Source organism: Nyctibius grandis, chromosome 35, assembly GCF_013368605.1.
Source record: "Nyctibius grandis isolate bNycGra1 chromosome 35, bNycGra1.pri, whole genome shotgun sequence".
Taxonomy (NCBI): domain Eukaryota; kingdom Metazoa; phylum Chordata; class Aves; order Nyctibiiformes; family Nyctibiidae; genus Nyctibius; species Nyctibius grandis.
Window position 1 is genome coordinate 19,430 of NC_090692.1, and position 17,606 is coordinate 37,035.

The 17,606-nt window shown below is 61.0% G+C and overlaps 1 protein-coding gene across 11 annotated transcripts; it reads left to right on the forward strand.

Moving 5' to 3' along the window:
* The first annotated feature begins 572 nt into the window (after nucleotides 1-572).
* PNPLA6 (patatin like phospholipase domain containing 6) lies at nucleotides 573-17,391 on the forward strand. 11 transcript variants are annotated; one of them, XM_068421686.1, is made up of 36 exons: nucleotides 573-654; nucleotides 1,992-2,061; nucleotides 2,170-2,232; nucleotides 2,821-2,908; nucleotides 2,993-3,075; nucleotides 3,160-3,257; nucleotides 3,336-3,476; nucleotides 4,086-4,245; nucleotides 4,333-4,413; nucleotides 4,838-4,966; nucleotides 5,042-5,122; nucleotides 5,203-5,311; nucleotides 5,414-5,500; nucleotides 5,637-5,743; nucleotides 5,836-6,027; nucleotides 6,586-6,663; nucleotides 6,910-7,115; nucleotides 7,244-7,375; nucleotides 7,462-7,585; nucleotides 7,666-7,779; nucleotides 8,074-8,149; nucleotides 8,258-8,398; nucleotides 9,061-9,124; nucleotides 9,197-9,365; nucleotides 9,432-9,614; nucleotides 9,689-9,807; nucleotides 9,897-10,053; nucleotides 10,522-10,638; nucleotides 10,756-10,825; nucleotides 12,152-12,268; nucleotides 14,314-14,462; nucleotides 14,535-14,687; nucleotides 15,488-15,604; nucleotides 16,281-16,377; nucleotides 16,465-16,574; nucleotides 16,931-17,099. In XM_068421686.1, exons 2-36 carry the CDS (start codon nucleotides 2,023-2,025, stop codon nucleotides 16,994-16,996), a joined length of 4,017 nt encoding a protein of 1,338 aa, XP_068277787.1. In that variant the 5' UTR covers nucleotides 573-654; nucleotides 1,992-2,022; the 3' UTR covers nucleotides 16,997-17,099. The 11 variants fall into 11 exon arrangements, with proteins under 11 accessions (XP_068277787.1, XP_068277781.1, XP_068277782.1 ...); XM_068421680.1 differs by lacking the exons at nucleotides 12,152-12,268; nucleotides 16,465-16,574 and adding an exon at nucleotides 11,763-11,879 and having other exon boundaries at nucleotides 16,931-17,391; XM_068421681.1 differs by lacking the exon at nucleotides 16,465-16,574 and having other exon boundaries at nucleotides 16,931-17,391.
* Nucleotides 17,392-17,606: the final 215 nt, after the last annotated feature.

Consider the following 17,606-nt stretch of genomic DNA (forward strand, 5'->3'; position numbering starts at 1 on the left):
GTCCATGGAGGGACAGGGCCGGTGGTGGCTGCCACACTGGGGTGTGGGGGGACATGGGTGGCAGTGAGTGCCACCACCCATGGGGACAAGGGTGGCAGTGGTGTCCCCACCCTGGGGTGCACATGGGGGTGGCAGTGGTGCTGTGGGTGCTGTCACCCTGAGGTGGTCGTGGGGGGACAAGGGTGGCAGTGGATGTCACAAGCCAGACGGAGAGGGCTGGCAGCAGGTGTCAGCAGCCTGGGGTGTCCAGGGCAGGGACAGGGGTGGCGGTGGGTGCCCCCCGGGGTGCCCATGAGGGGACAGACCCGAGGGTGCTCCCCAGTCCCGACCCGGGGTGTCCCCCCCCACCCATTCGGGGTCCCCCCCCCGGCCCTCCCCCGCCACTCCCAAGGTGGCGCCGCCGCGCCGTCGCCGTCTGATGATGACACCCCGCGCCCGCGCCACACCCGAGATGGCGCCCGCCTCAGGCCTCTTTGTCGTGCCCCCCCCGCCCTTGACCTTACCAACATGGCGGCTGCGCCGGGGCGCAACCCCGCCCCTTTTCTGTGACGTCAGCGCGGGAGGCGGGGCGACCTTAAAGGGAACGTGAGCGCCCGCGGGGGCCGCCGGTACGAGCGAGGCCGGAGCGGTGCGGGGGCCGGAGCCCGGCGGCTGGTGAGGGCGGGGGCGGCCCGGGGCGGGGCAGCTGGGCCTTTGGGGGACCCGAGGGGGCAATTGTGGCTTTGAGGGGGGGGCAGAAGCGATTTGGGGGGCAGTACCTCCCCGCGGGGGCAGCTTTAGCCCTGGGGGGGGGCAATAATGCCTGTGGGGGGCAGTGATGCCTGTGGGGGGCAATATTAGCCTGGGGGGCAATAATGCCGGGGATGGGCTTGGGGGGGGGGGTAATATCGGTTGGGGGGGGAAATATTAGTCTAGAGGGGGGGTAATATTAGCCTGGGGGGCAATAATGACTGCGGTGGTACTTGGAGGGGGAATATTAGACCATGGGGGGGGTAAAGCCATTTTGGGGGGGCAATATTAGCCGGGAGGGGGCAATAACTCCTGGGGGGGGGGCTTAGGGGAGCAGCATCAGTCCCCCCCCCCAATTACCAGGGGGGCAACATTAGGCCGGGGGGGGGCAGAAGCAGCTGGGGGAGGCGATGGGGGAGGGGCAAAAGCAGCCTGGGGCGGGGTGTTGAGGGGGCAATACTGGCTGGGGGGGGGCAATACCAGTGGGGGGGGCACTATTGACCAAGGGGGATGACATAATTTGGGGGAGGGGGTAATATTGCCCGGGGGGGCGGGGGGCAGAACCAGCCGTGAGGGAGTAATATTGGGGAAGGTGCAATAGGGGGCAGCATTGGGGGGGGCCAGTTGTCACCCATGGGGGGTGTCCCCAGGCCCCGCCCTCGCTGCCAACAGGGTGCTGGGGGGTGGCGTGGTGCCATGCGTTCAGCTGTCCCCCTGTCCCCCCCCCGCTGCGGTGACACGGCAGGTGACAAGTGCCACACTCGGTGACGTCCCCGCTCCAGTGGCTGCTGCTGTCACCATCACGTTCCCCCGGGTGTCCTTGGGAAGGACAGTGGTGACATGGGGACACACACACACACCCCGGGGCTGGGCCACCGGTGCTTGGGGACCCTTGTCACATGGGGAGGTGACAGTGGGTGACCCAGGGCTGTCGCAACGGGAAGGTTCCTGCCACCGCTTCCTCATCCCGCCGGGGAGAGGACACTAAAGTCCCCAAGGGGGGGACACTAAAACTCCTTCCTGGCCACTCGATGCCACCAAGCACCTTGGGGACAGCTTGGGGACGCCCTGGGGACACCCCAGGGACACCCGAGCTCCCTCCCGCACCCCATCATGCAGCAAATCAGGGCCAACCCAACGCCTGGCGGAGTTTTACCCCTTGTGGTGTTGCCACCTTGTTGTCACCTGTCACCTCGGTGGCTGTGGTGTGTCCCCGTGTCACCGACTTGTCTTTTTTGTCCCCTTTTTGCCTGTTTTCACAGGTTTTTGCATGGGTGGAGCTGCGCGGTGGCCATGGGGCAGAGCGAGTCGGAGCCGCAGGACGAGGCGGAGGTAGAAAAATGTCCCCATGGCTGGACGAGGGTGTCGGTGACCCCCTGGGTGTGTCCCCACCTTGGGCGGGGTGACACCAGGGGCTCAGCTGTTCCCTTGTCCCCACAGGACGTGTCGCTGACAGCCATGCTGCCCAGGCTCTTCGCCGAGGAACAGCTCCCCGCCGGCGCGGTGAGCACCCCCAGGGGACGCGAATGTGTCCCCGTGTCCCCAAGGGGATGCTGTCCCCAGCCCCGGTGCTGCTGAGCACAAACGTGTCCTCATGTCGCCAGGGGATGGCGTCCAGGTTCCCAATGCTCTTGAGCACCTGAAGGTGACACAAACTTGTCCCTGTGCCCTTGGGGACAATATCCTTGTCCCCAATGCTGTTGAGCACCCCAAGGGGACACAAACTTGTCTCCACGCCCCTGGGGACAGTGTCCAGGTCCCCAATGCTCTTGAGCACCCTTGAAGGGACACAAACTTGTCCCCGTGTCCCCTGGGGACAACATACTTGTCCCCAATGCTCTTGAGCACCCCTGAGGGGACACAAACTTGTCCCCACATCCCCAGGGGCCAGCGTCCAGGTCCTCGATGTAGTTGAGCATCCTCAGGGGACACAAACATGTCCCCGTGCCCCTGAGGACAGCATCCCAATCCCTGATGCTGTCGAGCCCCTCCCATGTCACCAAGATAGTAGTGCCACCCCCTGCGCTCGTTCCCGTCCCCCAGGGGACACCAGGGACCGCGTGGCGACATCCCCCCTCTCCCCGTCCGCAGGTGCTGGGGGCAATGCTCGGCCTCGGCCTCTTTGCCGTCATCGTCGCCGCCGCCATCGTGGTCCTGGTCCGCCGGCTGCACCTGAAGAGTGAGTGACAGCGCCACAGTGGCCCTTGGGGATAGGAGGTGACAAGGTCGCACCCTGTTAACCTGTCCCCACGGTGCTCCCCAGAAATACCCGCCCAGGGGACCCCGAAATATCGCTTCCGCAAACGGGACAAGATGCTCTTCTATGGCCGCAAGATCATGCGCAAGGTGACGACGGGGCGGGGTGACGAGTGAGGTGGCTTCGCCATGTCACCGTCAGGTGACATCCCACCTCGATGTCCCTAACCCCAGGTGTCCCAATCCACCTCCTCCTTGGTGGATACCACTATCTCAAGCACCTCAAGACCTCGGATGAAGAAGAAACTCAAGATGCTCAACATTGCTAAAAAGTGAGGTACCACCAGCGCCAGGGGACACTTGGGGGGGTGATAATGGCTTTGTTCTCATGTCACGTCGTTGTCCCCAAGGTTCCTGCGCATCCCGAAGGAGGTGCCCACTTTGCAGCTGAAGGAACCTCCTCCCTCGGTGCTGGAAGCTGATTTGACCGAATTCGATGTGGCCAATTCTCACCTGCCCTCCGAGGTGCTCTACATGCTCAAAAATGTCCGGTGAGGCTCAGGATCAGGCCCTGGGGGTCAGGATCCACCCCCAGGACATCAGGATCGGGCCCCAGGGGGGTCAGGATCCAGTACCAGGGTCAGGATCTGCCCCCAGGGCATCAGGATCCATCCCTGGGGGTCAGGATCCATCTCCAAGAGTCAGGATCCACTGCCAGGTGGCCAGGATCCATCCCCAGGGGTTCAGGATCAGGCCCCGGGGAAGTCAGGATCGGGCCCTTGGGGGGGGGTCAGGATCAGGCCCTGGGGGTCAGGTTACATCCCTGGAGGTCAGGATTTGGCCCCGAGGCGGGGGGGGGTGGTCAGGATCCTGCCCCAGGCTCAGGATCTATCCCCGGGGGTCAGGATACAGTGCCAGGGGGGTGGTGAGGATCCGTCTCCAAGGATCAGGATCCATCCGTGGGGGTCAGGATCTGGCCCCAATGTCAGGATCAGGCCCCAGGGTCAGGATCTGACCCTGGAGACCCTCTGGGCAGCTAGGCCAGCCCCCCGCGCTCATGGCTGCTCCCCATCCCCACCACTGGGGTGGCTCCAGAGGACCCGTGGCCAGGTCTGGGTGGCCTCTGTGTCACTCACTGTCCCCGTCCTTGTCCCCCGTAGGGTGCTGGGCCACTTCGAGAAGCCATTGTTCCTGGAGCTGTGTAAGCACATGGTTTTCCAGCAGTACCAACAAGGTGACTACGTTTTCTGTCCCGGCCAACCCGATACGAGCATCTACGTGGTGCAGGACGGCAAGTTGGAGCTCTTCCTCACCGAACCGGTGAGGGGGCACCGAGGAGGGGGGGACACAGGGATGGGGACGCTGTGGGGATGGGGATGAAGAGCGAGGGGGGTTTGTTGTTGACAGGATGGGAAGGAGACTGTGATGAAGGAGGTGTTCCCCGGGGACAGCGTGCACAGCCTGCTCAGCATCCTCGATGTCATCACGGTACTGTGGCTGTCCCTAAACCCAACCGTGGCCATCCCCAAGCCCCACCAGCCATCCCCAAATCCTTCCAGCCCAGCTATGGCTGTCCCCAAGCCCCACCAGCTGTCCCCAAACCACTCCACTCCAGCCCAACTGTGGCCATCCCCAAACCCAGTGATGACCATGTCCAAGCCCCATTAACCGTCCCCAGACTTTTCCAGCCCAGCTGTGGCCATCCCCTAACCTAACGGTGGCCATCTCTAAGCCCCACCAACTGTCCCCAAACCCCTCCAGCCCAACCGTGGCCATCCCCAAGGCCAACAAGCCAGAAGTCCGGTGCCACCGGTGGGCTTCACCAGCCCCTAGCTGCCACCATCCCCCATTTATGGCCAGGATGGACCTTCCCATCCCGGCAAGGCCACCAACGCCACGGCGTGTCACCTAGGGCCACCAGCGACCATACCGGACGGTGTGTGCCCGGGCGGCAGAAGACTCCACCGTCCTACGGTTGCCTGTTGAAGCCTTCTCCGCCGTCTTCGAGAAGTACCCCGAGAGCTTGGTGCGGGTGGTGCAGGTGAGTCGGGGGTCCCACGAGGGGGTCCCTTGGGGTGACAAGGGGACCCTTGATGGCTTCTTGTCCCCTCCCTAGATCATCATGGTGCGCCTGCAGCGCGTCACCTTCTTGGCTTTGCACAACTACCTTGGGTTGACGAACGAGCTCTTCAGCGACGTGAGTTCACGTCAAAAATGGGGGGGTCGGGATGGGTCCAGGACCGTCCCCCTCAATGCCACTGATGTCCCCCTTTGCAGGACATGCAACAGCTGCGGCTCTTCCCTCAACCCGGCCACGCCGCCCGCACCAGCCCCGTCCGCCACGGCAAGCGAGGGCTCGGCGGTGCTGATGAGGGCAGGGAACCGGGTAAGAGCCAAGAAGGGGTGGTGGGACCACCCCCCACCTCATTCCACCACTGCCACGGTGGGGTGCTCAGCTGCTGGTGCTCAGCGTGGTCTCATCCTGCAGCCGAACCGCTGAAAGCCGGAGGGCTGGAGACCCCTGCGCCGCCACCGCCGTTGAGCCGCTGCATCTCCATGCCGGTGGATATCTCAGGTGGGTTGGAGGCTGGAGGAAGGAGGGGGGGTCCTGGGGTCATGCAGCCCCCCTCCCTGCTCATGCACCCCCCCTCTCAGCATCCCCACTTCAGACACCGGTGACCACCCTGGTACCCTTCCCTCACCCATCGTAGGCATCCAGAAGGGTACCTGCTCTGACTTCGACATGGCCTACGAGCGCGGCCGCATCTCGGTGTCGCTGCAGGAAGACAGCATCGGCGCCTTGGCCTCCTTCTCACGGGTAAGGCCAGATCCGGCGACACCGCGTCCACCCAACTCCTCCCCACCGGGGTGGTTGCGGACGGGTGCCGGAGCCATCCCGTCTCCCCGCAGTCTGTCTCACACGAGCCCAAGGAGCGCAAGTCAGTGACGGTAGAGGAGCAGCCATCTGGCGTCTACCACTACAACTACTGCGAGGACGATTTGGCAACCGGGTATTGTCCCTTCGGACCCTACCAGGGCCGCCAGACCAGTGCCATCTTTGAGGCTGCCAAGCAGGAGCTGGTCAAGCTCATGAAGGTGGAGGTGAGGGTCAAAACGGTGCTGGCATGGGGGAATTGTGGCTTTGTGGTGGTCTTCTGTTGCGCTGTGGTGGGTTCCCATCACTTCGTGGTGGTCCTTGTCACATCGCGGTGGTCCTTGTCACATCATGGTGGTCCCCCCGTTGCCTTGTGGTGATCCCTCGTCGCTTCATATTGGCCCCGTGTTGCTTCGTAGAGGTCCCCGTTGCTTTGTGGTGGGTCCCCGTGGCCTTGTGGTGGTCCCTGTCACTTTGTAGTGGGTCCCCATCACCTCATGGTGGATCCCCGTTGCTTCATGGTGGTCCCTGTGGTCTTGTGGTGTTCCCTGTGGCCTCAGGGTGGTCCCCCATCTCTTGTGGTGGTCTCCTTCGTGTTGTGGTAGTCCCCATTGCCTTGGGGTGGTCCCCTGTCTCCTTGTGCTGGTCCCCTATCACTTTGTGGTGCGTTCACATCTCCTCGTGGTGGTCCCCATGGCCTCCTGGTGGTCCTCTGTCTCCTCGTGGTGGTCCCTATCTCCTCATGATGGTCCTCATACCTCACGTGATGCCGTTCTTCCCTCTAGGACCCTTCTCTCCTCAACAACCGTGTCTTGCTCCATCACGCCAAAGCCGGGACGGTCATTGCTCGTCAAGGGGACCAGGTGGGTCTGGGTTTTGGGGAGCTGGTGTGGCATCTTGCTCCCCCCACCCTATATTTCCATGGGGTGCTACTCTTCCTACTCCTGCCCTATGGGTGATGGGGGGCAGGAATGATCCCCAGAGCCATCTGGAGGGTGCAAAACACCCTGTGAAGAGGACCAGAAGAAAGCCCAAGCAGTGCTGGTGGGACCCCTCATGCCTGGGGGTCCCAGGTCGTCCCCAACGGTGATAGAGTGCCATTTTGGCAGGACGTGAGCCTCCACTTCGTGCTGTGGGGTTGCCTGCATGTGTACCAGCGGATGATTGATAAGGCGGAGGATGTCTGCCTCTTCTTGACGCAGCCCGGCGAGATGGTGGGACAGTTGGCCGTGCTCACCGGCGAGCCCCTCATCTTCACCATCAAGGCCAACCGCGACTGTACCTTCCTCAAGATCTCCAAGTCAGACTTCTACGAGTGAGTCCCGGCGCTGACAGAGGAGGTTTGGGGCAAAGGGTTGGTGCCAAAGGGGATTCCTGGAGTGAACGCTATGGTGGCATATCTTGGGGCCACCACTGTGTCCCCCAACTGCTGTTGACCCATAGGATCATGCGGGAGCAGCCCAGCGTGGTGCTGAGCGTCGCCCACACCGTGGCTGCCCGTATGTCACCCTTCGTGCGCCAGATGGACTTTGCCATCGACTGGATGGCGGTGGAGGCCGGCCGGGCACTCTACAGGTGGGTACCAACGGATGGGTGCCCACCTCAGCTTGATGAGGACCAGCTTGGCAAGGGGCTGACTTCCCACTGGTGGTGTCCCCCAGGCAGGGTGACAAGTCGGACTGCACCTACATCGTGCTCAACGGGCGCCTCCGCTCCGTTATCCAGAAAGGCAGTGGCAAGAAGGAGCTCATCGGGGAGTATGGCCGTGGAGACCTCATTGGCGTGGTGAGACCCATATCGGGGCCAGGGGGTGGACACCACGTACATTTGGCCGGTACATCTTGGCCGTATGTCTTCTTCTCCAGGTAGAAGCCCTCACCCGGCAGCCTCGTGCCACCACGGTCCATGCGGTCCGGGACACAGAGCTCGCCAAGCTGCCTGAGGGCACCTTGAACAACATCAAGCGCAGATACCCCCAGGTACCCCCAGATCCCCATCCTGGGGTCTGCACCCTCGTGACCCCGTGTCCCTTTCAGCTAGTGGCCGTGACACTCATTAAAACCAGCTTAAATTAAGGAATTAAAGACGTGATTAGAGCTGTTGGGGCAGAAGGGCTGATGTGCTTGGGATTGTCCCTCTCTGAGGTCCCCAAGGATGGATGATGGTGGTGGCACCCAAAAAGGCATGTGGGACACCAGTCTGGAGTGTTAATGAGACTCCAGCTTGGGAAGCCCTGCCAGGTCAGAGGGCCATCCTCATCCTCATCCCTGCAGGTTGTCACCCGCCTCATCCACCTCCTGAGCCAGAAGATCTTGGGAAACCTTCAGCAGCTCCGCGGGCCCTTTGCGAGTAGGTCCTAAAGGGATTGGGGACGATGGGGTCCCCTCTCCAGGGCTGGTGGCTATCATCAGAGCAGTGCATGGAAGGTATCCACCACCCCATCATCTGTCCGTGCAGGCTCTGGCTTGGGCATGGCCTCCAGCTCGGAGCCCACCAACCCCACCAGCAACCTGTCGACGGTGGCGGTGCTGCCAGTGTGCGACGATGTGCCCATGGCTGCCTTCACGCTGGAACTCAAGCATGCGCTCAACGCCATTGGTGAGTGTCGGTGCAGCGGTGACCACGGCATGGTGGTGGCCGTGGCGTGGAGGTGACCATGGTCCTGTGGCATGCCAGTGACCTGGCGTGGTTGTGATTGCAGCCTCGTGACATGGTGGTAGCCATGGCATGGAGGTGGCCTTGGTCTTGTGGTGTGGTGGGCACCATGGCATGGTGACTGTCACAGCCCCATGGCATGACAGTGACCACAGCGGGTGGTGACTGCAGTCCCATGGCACGGTAGCAACCATGGCATGGTCACCACAGCCACATGGCATGATGGTGGCCACAGCATGTTGGTGACCACAGTCCCATGGTGTGGTAGCAACCATGGCATGGTCACCACAGCCCCATGGCATGATGGTGGCCACAGCATGGTGGTGACCACAGTCCCATGGTGTGATGGGCACCATGGCATGGTGACCATCATAGCCCCATGGCATGACGGTGACTACAGTGCCATGGCATGATAGCAACCATGGCATGGTGACCACAGCCCCATGGCATGATGGTGGCCACAGCATGGTGGTGACCACAGTCCCATGGCACAGTGGCAACCATGGCATGATGATGACTAGAGCCCCACAGCATGGTAGTGACCACGCCATGATGGCGACCACAGCCTCATGGCATGGTGGTGACCATGTCCCCACCTCTCCCAGGTCCCACGCTTCTCCTCACCAGTGACATCATCCGTGCCCGTCTTGGCTCCTCGGCGCTGGACAGGTAACTCCCATTGGGAGGAACGTCACCGGCAACCCACCACCGTGCCACCAGCTGACCCTTCCATCTCGGCAGCATCCAGGAGTACCGCCTGTCAGGCTGGCTGGCGCAGCAGGAGGACATCCACCGCATCGTCCTGTACCAAACCGACTGTACCCTGACGCCATGGACAGTGCGCTGCATCCGTCAAGCTGACTGCATCCTCATCGTAGGGTTGGGTGACCAAGAGCCAGCACTGGGAGAGGTGAGGCAGGGTGGGTTAGGCGGTGGTGGGGACAACACCGCACCGGGTGGCTGATGGCTTCTACAGCTGGAGCAGATGCTGGAGAACACGGCGGTGCGCGCGCTGAAGCAGTTGGTCCTCCTCCACCGCGAGGATGGTCCCAGCCCTTCCCGCACCGTTGAGTGGCTCAACATGCGCAGCTGGTGCTCGGGCCACTTCCACATCAAGTGTCCCCGGCGCATCTTCTCCCGCCGTAGCCCCACCAAACTGGTACGTATGTCCCCCTTGGGTGACCTTGGTGGTCCACCACCATCGTCGTCATCCGTCGTCCATCCCATCCGCAGCGGGAGATGTACGAGAAGGTGTTTGAGAAGAACGCCGACCGGCACAGCGACTTCTCCCGGTTGGCGCGGGTCCTCACCGGCAACACCATCGCCCTCGTCCTGGGGGGTGGTGGAGCCAGGTGGGTGCTGCGCCATGGCAGGATGTGACCCGGCAGGGTGGAGGTCCCGCTCTCATCCATCCTGCTCTTGATTTTCTCTGTCCATCCAGAGGTTGCTCCCACATCGGGGTGATCAAGGCGATGGAGGAGTCGGGGATCCCCATCGACATGGTGGGCGGCACCTCCATTGGTGCCTTCATCGGGGCACTCTACGCCGAGGAGCGCAGCGCCGTGCGCACCAAGCAGCGGGCACGCGAGTGGGCCAAGGTGGGTGCCATGGCACGTCCCCCACCCCTCCCTGCCTGTGGCCAGCCCTGCCTGGGTTGTTGCTAAAGCATCTCCTTCCTCCTTTTCATCTTCCTCTTCTTCCTCCTTCGCCTTCTTCCTCTTCTTCTTCTTCCTTGTTTGCCTTCTCTCCTCTTTCTTATTCTTTCTTCTCTTCCTTCTTCTTCTCTCCTTTTCTTCTTCTGCTGCTGCTTTTCTTCTTTCCTTTTTCTTTCTTCTCCTTCTCTTCCTCCTCCTTCTGCTCTCCTTCTTCTGCTCTCCTCCTTCACTCTTCCTTCTTCACTCCTTCATTCTCCTCCTCCTCCTTCTTCATCCTTCTTCTCCTCCTTCTCCTTCCTGCTCCTCCTCCTCCTTCTTCTCGCCTTCTTACTCTTCCTCCTCCTTCTGTCCTTCTTATTCATCCTTCTTCTCCTTCTCTCCTTCTTCATCCTTCTCCTCCTTCTTCTCCAGTGCATGAATTCGGTGTTCGAGACCGTCCTGGACCTCACCTACCCCATCACCTCCATGTTTTCGGGCTCGGCCTTCAACACCAGCATCAACAATGTTTTCCAGGACAAGCAGATCGAGGTGCGTCATGCAGACACCCCCTCAGGGCTTCACCCATGCATGGCAATGGTTCCGGCCACCTCCCCACCCACCCACCGACATCCCCACGGGGTCACCCACCCCATCTTGTCCCCGCAGGACCTGTGGCTGCCCTACTTCAATGTCACGACAGACATCACGGCCTCAGCCATGCGGGTACACACAGACGGTAAGAGCTCCCTGGGGAGCCAGGGAAGCTCTCCGGTGCCACCACATCCTCCCTTGTGGGGGACCCTCCTCACCGACACCCCAAAACGGTGCCACTGCCCCACGGGGGAAGGTTTGCCACATGCCAAGGGGAGGGCACATCCTGGCGTGGCAAGGAAAGGGCTTGGAGGGCTCACGATGAGCCCGGGCAGTGGTGGCTTCCCAGAGCCACCTGGTGCTGGTGACCCCATCAGGCTTAGGTCCCCATGGGGGTCTGGCTGTGCCCCACATCCTCGATGGGGTTGGGGGCAGAATCGGGGTGCGGAGCCGCATCCTGACCCCCTGAGCATGCATGTCCCCTCTAACCTACCTGCTCACCACTAACCCCAGTAACCCACACTCATGGCACGTGGAGCACGGGGACCTGGTGGCAGTGGTGGGGATGCTGTGGTGGTGGTGGTGGAGACAGCGTGGTGGTGGTGGAGACATGGTGGTGGGGACAACGTGGTGGTGGTGGGGATCACACGGTGGTGCTGGAGATGATGTGGTTGTGGTGGGGACATGGTGGTGGTGGGGAGATCACGGTGGTGGGGACATGGTGGTGGTGGGGAGATCACGGTGGTGGTGACGTGGTGGCTGCCCCTCCTCCTTGCCTGGTGTCGGAGCTCACCTGGGACATTGAGCCGTCCACGGGGCACACCTGGTGGCTGGTAAGCAGCCTGGCTCTCGCTCTGCCTGTTCCTCCGGCTTCTAACGCCAACTAATCCCAGCTCACCACCTCTAACCCTCCATCGAGCACCTCGCCTGTCCGTCCTTCCCCAGCCCGGCATGGCCAAGATGCTTTCCCTTGGTCTTGGGGCTGGAAACGTCCTGCAAACATCCTCGGTCACCCACCGCCAGGTGCTCGGGCATGTCCCGTCCCCACCATGGCCGTGACCGTGTCCTCTCCCTCCCGGCAGGCAGTCTTTGGCGCTATGTCCGAGCCAGTGCGTCTTATACCCCCTACCTGCCTCCGCTCTGCGACCCCAAGGACAGCCACTGGCTCGTGGATGGCTGCTATGTTAACAATGTCCCAGGTCAGCACCTCGCTCGCCGGGGCCACCGGCGCCCCCCAAAAAAACCACCCCTTCCCGCTCCCCAAAACCACGTCCAATCCCAGATTGAACCACTTGGGCTTTGCAAACAACCAGGTCAGGGCACGCGATGGGTTCCTCTGCCACCCGTAGGTGCCCACTGGGCACCCATGGGGTGCAGACGTCCCCAGGCGTGGGTAGGAGCGAGGGGCAGCCCCCCACCGGGGTGGGTTTTGGGCAAGCCGTGCTCATTGCATTTGTTCCCGCCGGCGCAGGCTCGCTCTGGCGGTACGTGCGAGCCAGCATGACCCTTTCTGGGTACCTACCGCCACTCTGCGACCCCAAGGATGGCAACTTGCTGATGGATGGTGGTTACATCAACAACCTGCCAGGCAAGTAGCAGCTCAACGCCATCACCATCACCGCTCAACCGGGGCAGCAGCCAATGCGGTGCCAGGTCTGACCCCGGGGGTGGTGGTGGGCAGTTGGGTGGGGACTGCATGGCCACCATGAGATGGGTTCTCAACGGCCAGAGGAGATGATGAGGTTGGATTTGGGACATCTTGCTTGGTTTTGCATCTTCTTGGTGTCTTCGTTGCTGGGCGTCCTCTTAGGGCGTCTTCATCGTCCTTCACGTGCAAAAAATGTCCGTCCATCTTGCATCATCTCTTGGTGTCCTCTGTACCAGGTGGCTTCCCAAGGCATCTTCATATTTCTTCACATGCAAGATGCATCCCTTCATTTTGCATCATCTCTTGGTGTCTTCGGTGTTGGGCATCTTCATCCTCCTTCACCTGCCGAAAAAGTCACACAGTATTGCATCGTCTCGTGGTGTCCTCAGCACTAGGTGGTTTCCCAGGTCATCCTCATCCTTCTTCACATGCAAAAAGTGTCCCTCCGTCTTGCATCATCTCTGCAGGTCCTTAACACCCTCCTAGAGCATCTCCATGCTCCTTAGGTGCCAACCACCTTCTTCCATCCTGCATCATCCTCTCCTGGTGTCCTTGGTGTTGGGTTTTCTCCCAAGGCGTCTCTGTCCTCCTGCAGGTACAGCCCATCTCCCTCCACCCTGCACCATCGTTAGTGTCCTCAGCATTGGGTGTCCTCCTGGGACATCTTCAAGCTTCATCATGTGCAAGTCACCTTTGTCCATCTTGCATCATCCTCTCTTGATGTTCTCAGCTCCAGGTGCCCTCCTTAGGCATCTCTATCCTCCTTCACCTGCAAGACACCTCCATCTGTCTTGGACCAGCTCTTGGGTGTCTTTGACACCAGGTGCTCTCCATGCTTTCTCACAGGCACGTCACCTCCCTCTGTTTCATACCATATCTTGGTGGCCCTGGCACTAGATGCCTTCTTGAGGCACCTTCATGTGCGAGCCACCTTCATCCATCCTGCCTCATCCTCTCCTGGTGCCCTCAGCACCAGGTCGCCTCCTGAGGCATCTCCACCCTCATTCATGTGCAAGCCACCTCCCGTCATCTCAAACTACCTCTTGGTGTCTTTGACACTAGGTGTCCTCCATGCTCCTTCACGTGCATGGCATCTCCTTCCATCTTAAATCATGTCTTGGTGTCCTTGATGCCAGGTGCCCTCCCAGAACATCTCCTTGCTCCTTAATGTGCAAGCCACCTCCCTCCATTCTGTGTCACCTCCTGGTGACCTTGGCACCAGGTGCCCTCCCAGGACATCTCCACCCTTCCTTACATGCAAGCGACCTTCCTCCGTCATGCACCATGTTTTGGTGTCTTTGGTACTGAGTGGCCTCCTGCAGCATCTTTGCGCTCCTTCATTTCAAAGCCACTTTCCTCTATCCTGCATCATCACCTCTTGATGTCATCAGCACTGGGTGCTCTCCTGCAGCATCTTCACCTGCCTTTGTATCTAAGCCACCTCCCTCCCTCTTGCATCATCTTTTGGAGTTCTCAGCACCAGGTGTGTCCTCCTGGAGCATTTCAATCCTCCTTCACATGCAAACCACCTTCCTTCATGTCCCATCATCATCTCTTGATGTCCTCATCACCAGGTGCCCTCCTGGAGCATCTCCATCCACCTCTATGTGCAAGCCATCTCCATCCACCTCACATCATCTACTGGTGTCCTCCTGAGGCATCTCCATGCTCCTTCACATCCTACCACAGATGCTGCAACTTGCCTGTGCCCTCCCATTGGCCCACCACGTGCACCAGGTTCCATCACTGCTCTGCTCCCCACCAGCACGTCCTGCTGCTGGGCTCCTGCCCCCAACTCTGGCACCCATGTGACACTACTCGTTCCACCACAAGCCCCAGCATGGCTTTGCCATCCAGCCCAGGCTTGGGGACAGTCCCTCGCCCCCATTTCCCTGCTCCGCTCATGCCACCACCTCTCATCACAGGCTCAGATTGGGGGAAAACATGATGCTAGCGACCCAGCTTCTTCCTTTCCCACCCCACAGCCGACATCGCCCGCAACATGGGTGCCAAGACGGTGATTGCCATCGACGTGGGCAGCCAGGATGAGACGGACCTGTGCAACTATGGGGACAGCCTGTCTGGCTGGTGGCTTCTCTGGAAACGTCTCAACCCCTGGGCTGAAAAAGTCAAGGTGAAGACCGGTGGGACGCAGGGATGCTGGTGAGATGGTGCGGGCAGGGTGCTGAGCACCTCATCCTCGCAGGTGCCCGACATGGCAGAGATCCAGTCCCGCCTGGCCTACGTGTCGTGCGTGCGGCAGCTGGAGGTGGTGAAGTCCAGCTCGTACTGCGAGTACATCCGCCCACCCATCGACCGCTTCAAGACCATGGATTTTGGCAAGTTCGACGAGATCTACGTGAGTTGGGGGGATGGAGAAGCCGGTGGGGTGGCCTTGGACCATCATTTAGGGTGCCTCTGGCCATCAATGGGGTGCCCCGAGCCACGGGTTGAGGTTCTCCAGCCGTCAGTTGGGGTATCCTGGCTGTTGATTGGGGTGTCTTGGCCATTAACAGGGTGCCCTGACCACTAATGGGGTGCCCCAGATGTGGGTTGGGGTGCACTTGCCATCAGCTGGGTGTCCAGGCCATTAAACAGGGTTTCCTGGCCATCATGTAGGGTCAACCAGCAATTGATTGGGTGCCCCAGCCACCATTTGTGCGTGCTCTGGTCCGTCGTTTGGGGTGTCCTGGCCATTGGTGGGGTACCTCGGCCATCATTTGGGTGCTCAAACCATCATTCAGGTGCCCCAACCATTAACAAAGTGACTGGACCATCATCTGGGGGTGCCTGAGCCATTGTTTGGGGTGCTTGGGCCATCAATTGCCACGTCCTGGCCATTATTTGGGGCACTTGGGCCATCGTTCCAGGTACCAAGGTCATCATTTGGGGCTCCCTGACCATCCGTTGGGCTGCTTGGACCATTGGTCGGGGTGCCCAAGCCATCAGTGGGGTACCCTTGGCCATCGTCTGGAGTGTCCTGACTAGGTTGAGCATCCCAGTCATCATTTGGGGTACCCTGGTTATCAGTTGGGTGCCCAACCTATCAGTCGGGTGTCCCATGTCATCAGTTGGGACGTCCTACCTGTCATTTGGGTACCAGGACCATCATTTGGGGTGCCCCAGGCCACCGACGGGCTGCGGCTCCTCTCCCCGCAGGACGTGGGCTACCAGCACGGCAAGGTGGTCTTTGACGGCTGGAGCCGTGGTGACATCATCGAGAAGATGGTGAAGGACCGGCGGTCGGCTGACTTCTACGAGAGCAAACGCATGGACGTGAGCAGAGGGTGGCACTGGGGACCGTGGGGGGTGGTGGTAGCTTCCTGGGGACCTGCCCTGGGGCATCGTGGGCTGGGCCACCCTGGCCCCGGCACCCTGATTTTAAGGGGTTTCTTTTTCCTTGGCCCTGGAGCCATCTTCAGGGAGCAGCACCCTGTTTGTCCCTCGTCCCTTCTGTCTCCCCCATGGCCTTGTAGCCCTCCTGGTGCAGCTTGTCCCCCCTGGTGTCCTCCTGTCCCTCACTGGCATCCTCCTGTCCACTTCTTCAACCATCTCCTGTCCCCTTCTTCATCCATCTTCTGTGCCCCTCAGTGTCTTTGTCCCATCCTTGGTCCATCTTCTGTCCTCCCACCCTAGTCCATCTCCTGTCCCTCACTGATACCTTGCTGCGCCCTCCTTGGTCCATCTCCTGCCCCACTCCCCATCATGCTTTGTCCCCTTGGTCCATCTCCTGTCCCCTCCTTGGTCCATCTCCTGACCCCTCCTTGGTCCATGTCCTGTCTGTTCCTTGGTCCATCTCCTGTCCCCCCGGCCTCCTTTTGTCCCTCTCTCCGTGTCCCCTGCTGCCTTTGCCCATCTCACATCCCTCTTCCTGCCCCCTCCATCCTCACCCCTCTCCCACATGGGTGCGGGGGCTGCTTGGAGGACCCACCACTGCATTTTCCTCCCGTAGGTGCTCACGTGCCCCAGTGCTGGCTTCACCGACCTGGCAGAGATCGTGTCCCGCATTGAGCCCGCCAAGCCCTACTTGTCTGACGGCTACGCTGACGGTGAGCTGGGTGCAAGGGGGTGTCCGGGGTGCAAGACTGGATCGGGGGGGGGGTCTGACCCTGCACCCCCTTTTGCCCCCCACCCAGAGGAGTCTGACTACCTCACCGAGTACGAGGATGAGGGGCCGGAGCCAGCGCGGGGCGAGGAGGACACGTTCGCCCCCACTGAGTGGGCCAGCGCCGGTGCCTTGAAGGCTGTGAGTGTCCACAGCCCATGGAGACCCTCCAAAATGGGGTGTCCTGGGCTTGGGGGCACCCAAGGGTGCCCTGACGCCATGTGTGGGATGTCCCTGGGGCAGATCCTGCTCCTGGCCATGGAGACCCTCCTAAATGGGCTCAGGGACAGCCTGGAGCCCACGGATGCTGCACCATGTCCCCGTCCCAATGTCCCCCATGTGTCCCTCATCTCCCTACGGGCTTGGGGACAGCCTGGAGCCCACAGGTCCTGCACCATGTCCCCATCCTGGTGTCCCCTACATGTCCCCCAGCTCCCTGCAGGCTTGGGGACAGCCTGGAGCCCATAGATCCTACACCATGTACCCTCTCTCTCCAGGAGCAGGAGAAGACCCTGCGGCACCGCCCCCCCCTGGCCCACGACCCCTCTGCATCCCGCACTTGACCCCCAACTGCTACCGAAGGAGCCCAAGAGCCGGCACTACCTCCGCACCCCGGGGGTGTCCCCCACCCACACCCCCCATCCCTTCTACGGCCGCTTCCTGGCCCTGTGGCACTTTCCCCACTCATCCTGGCTTGTCCCCATCACTGTCCCCAAGCTGGGTGACACGGGGGGGAGCTCTGGGGACCCCCATTTCCCCCCACCCCGCACTGTTGCACTGGCCCAAATCCCCCCTCTAAGGCCCGGACGTGCCCGCTGGGGAGGAGGGGATGTGACTGCTGTATATTTTCATTTTTCTTTTCTTTTTTTTTAAATTATTATTTAAAACAAACCTGGCTGTATATTTCCTTTTTTGAATTTAATATTATTAATATTATTGATATTATTATTATTTAAAATTAACCTGGTGCTGCTTATCCTGTGGGGATAAAAGCTTCAAGGCTGGGGTCTGTCTTGGGGGTGACACTGTCAGCGTGGCAGAAGCCACGGCACAGTGTTGGTTGGCACCCCGTATAAACACCCCGCGGCAGCGCCCACGGGTGCTGCTCGGGCACCGGTGAACGCCCCTTCCCTTGCGCCCACTGTGGCTCCCACTACAGCCGCAGCTCCAACC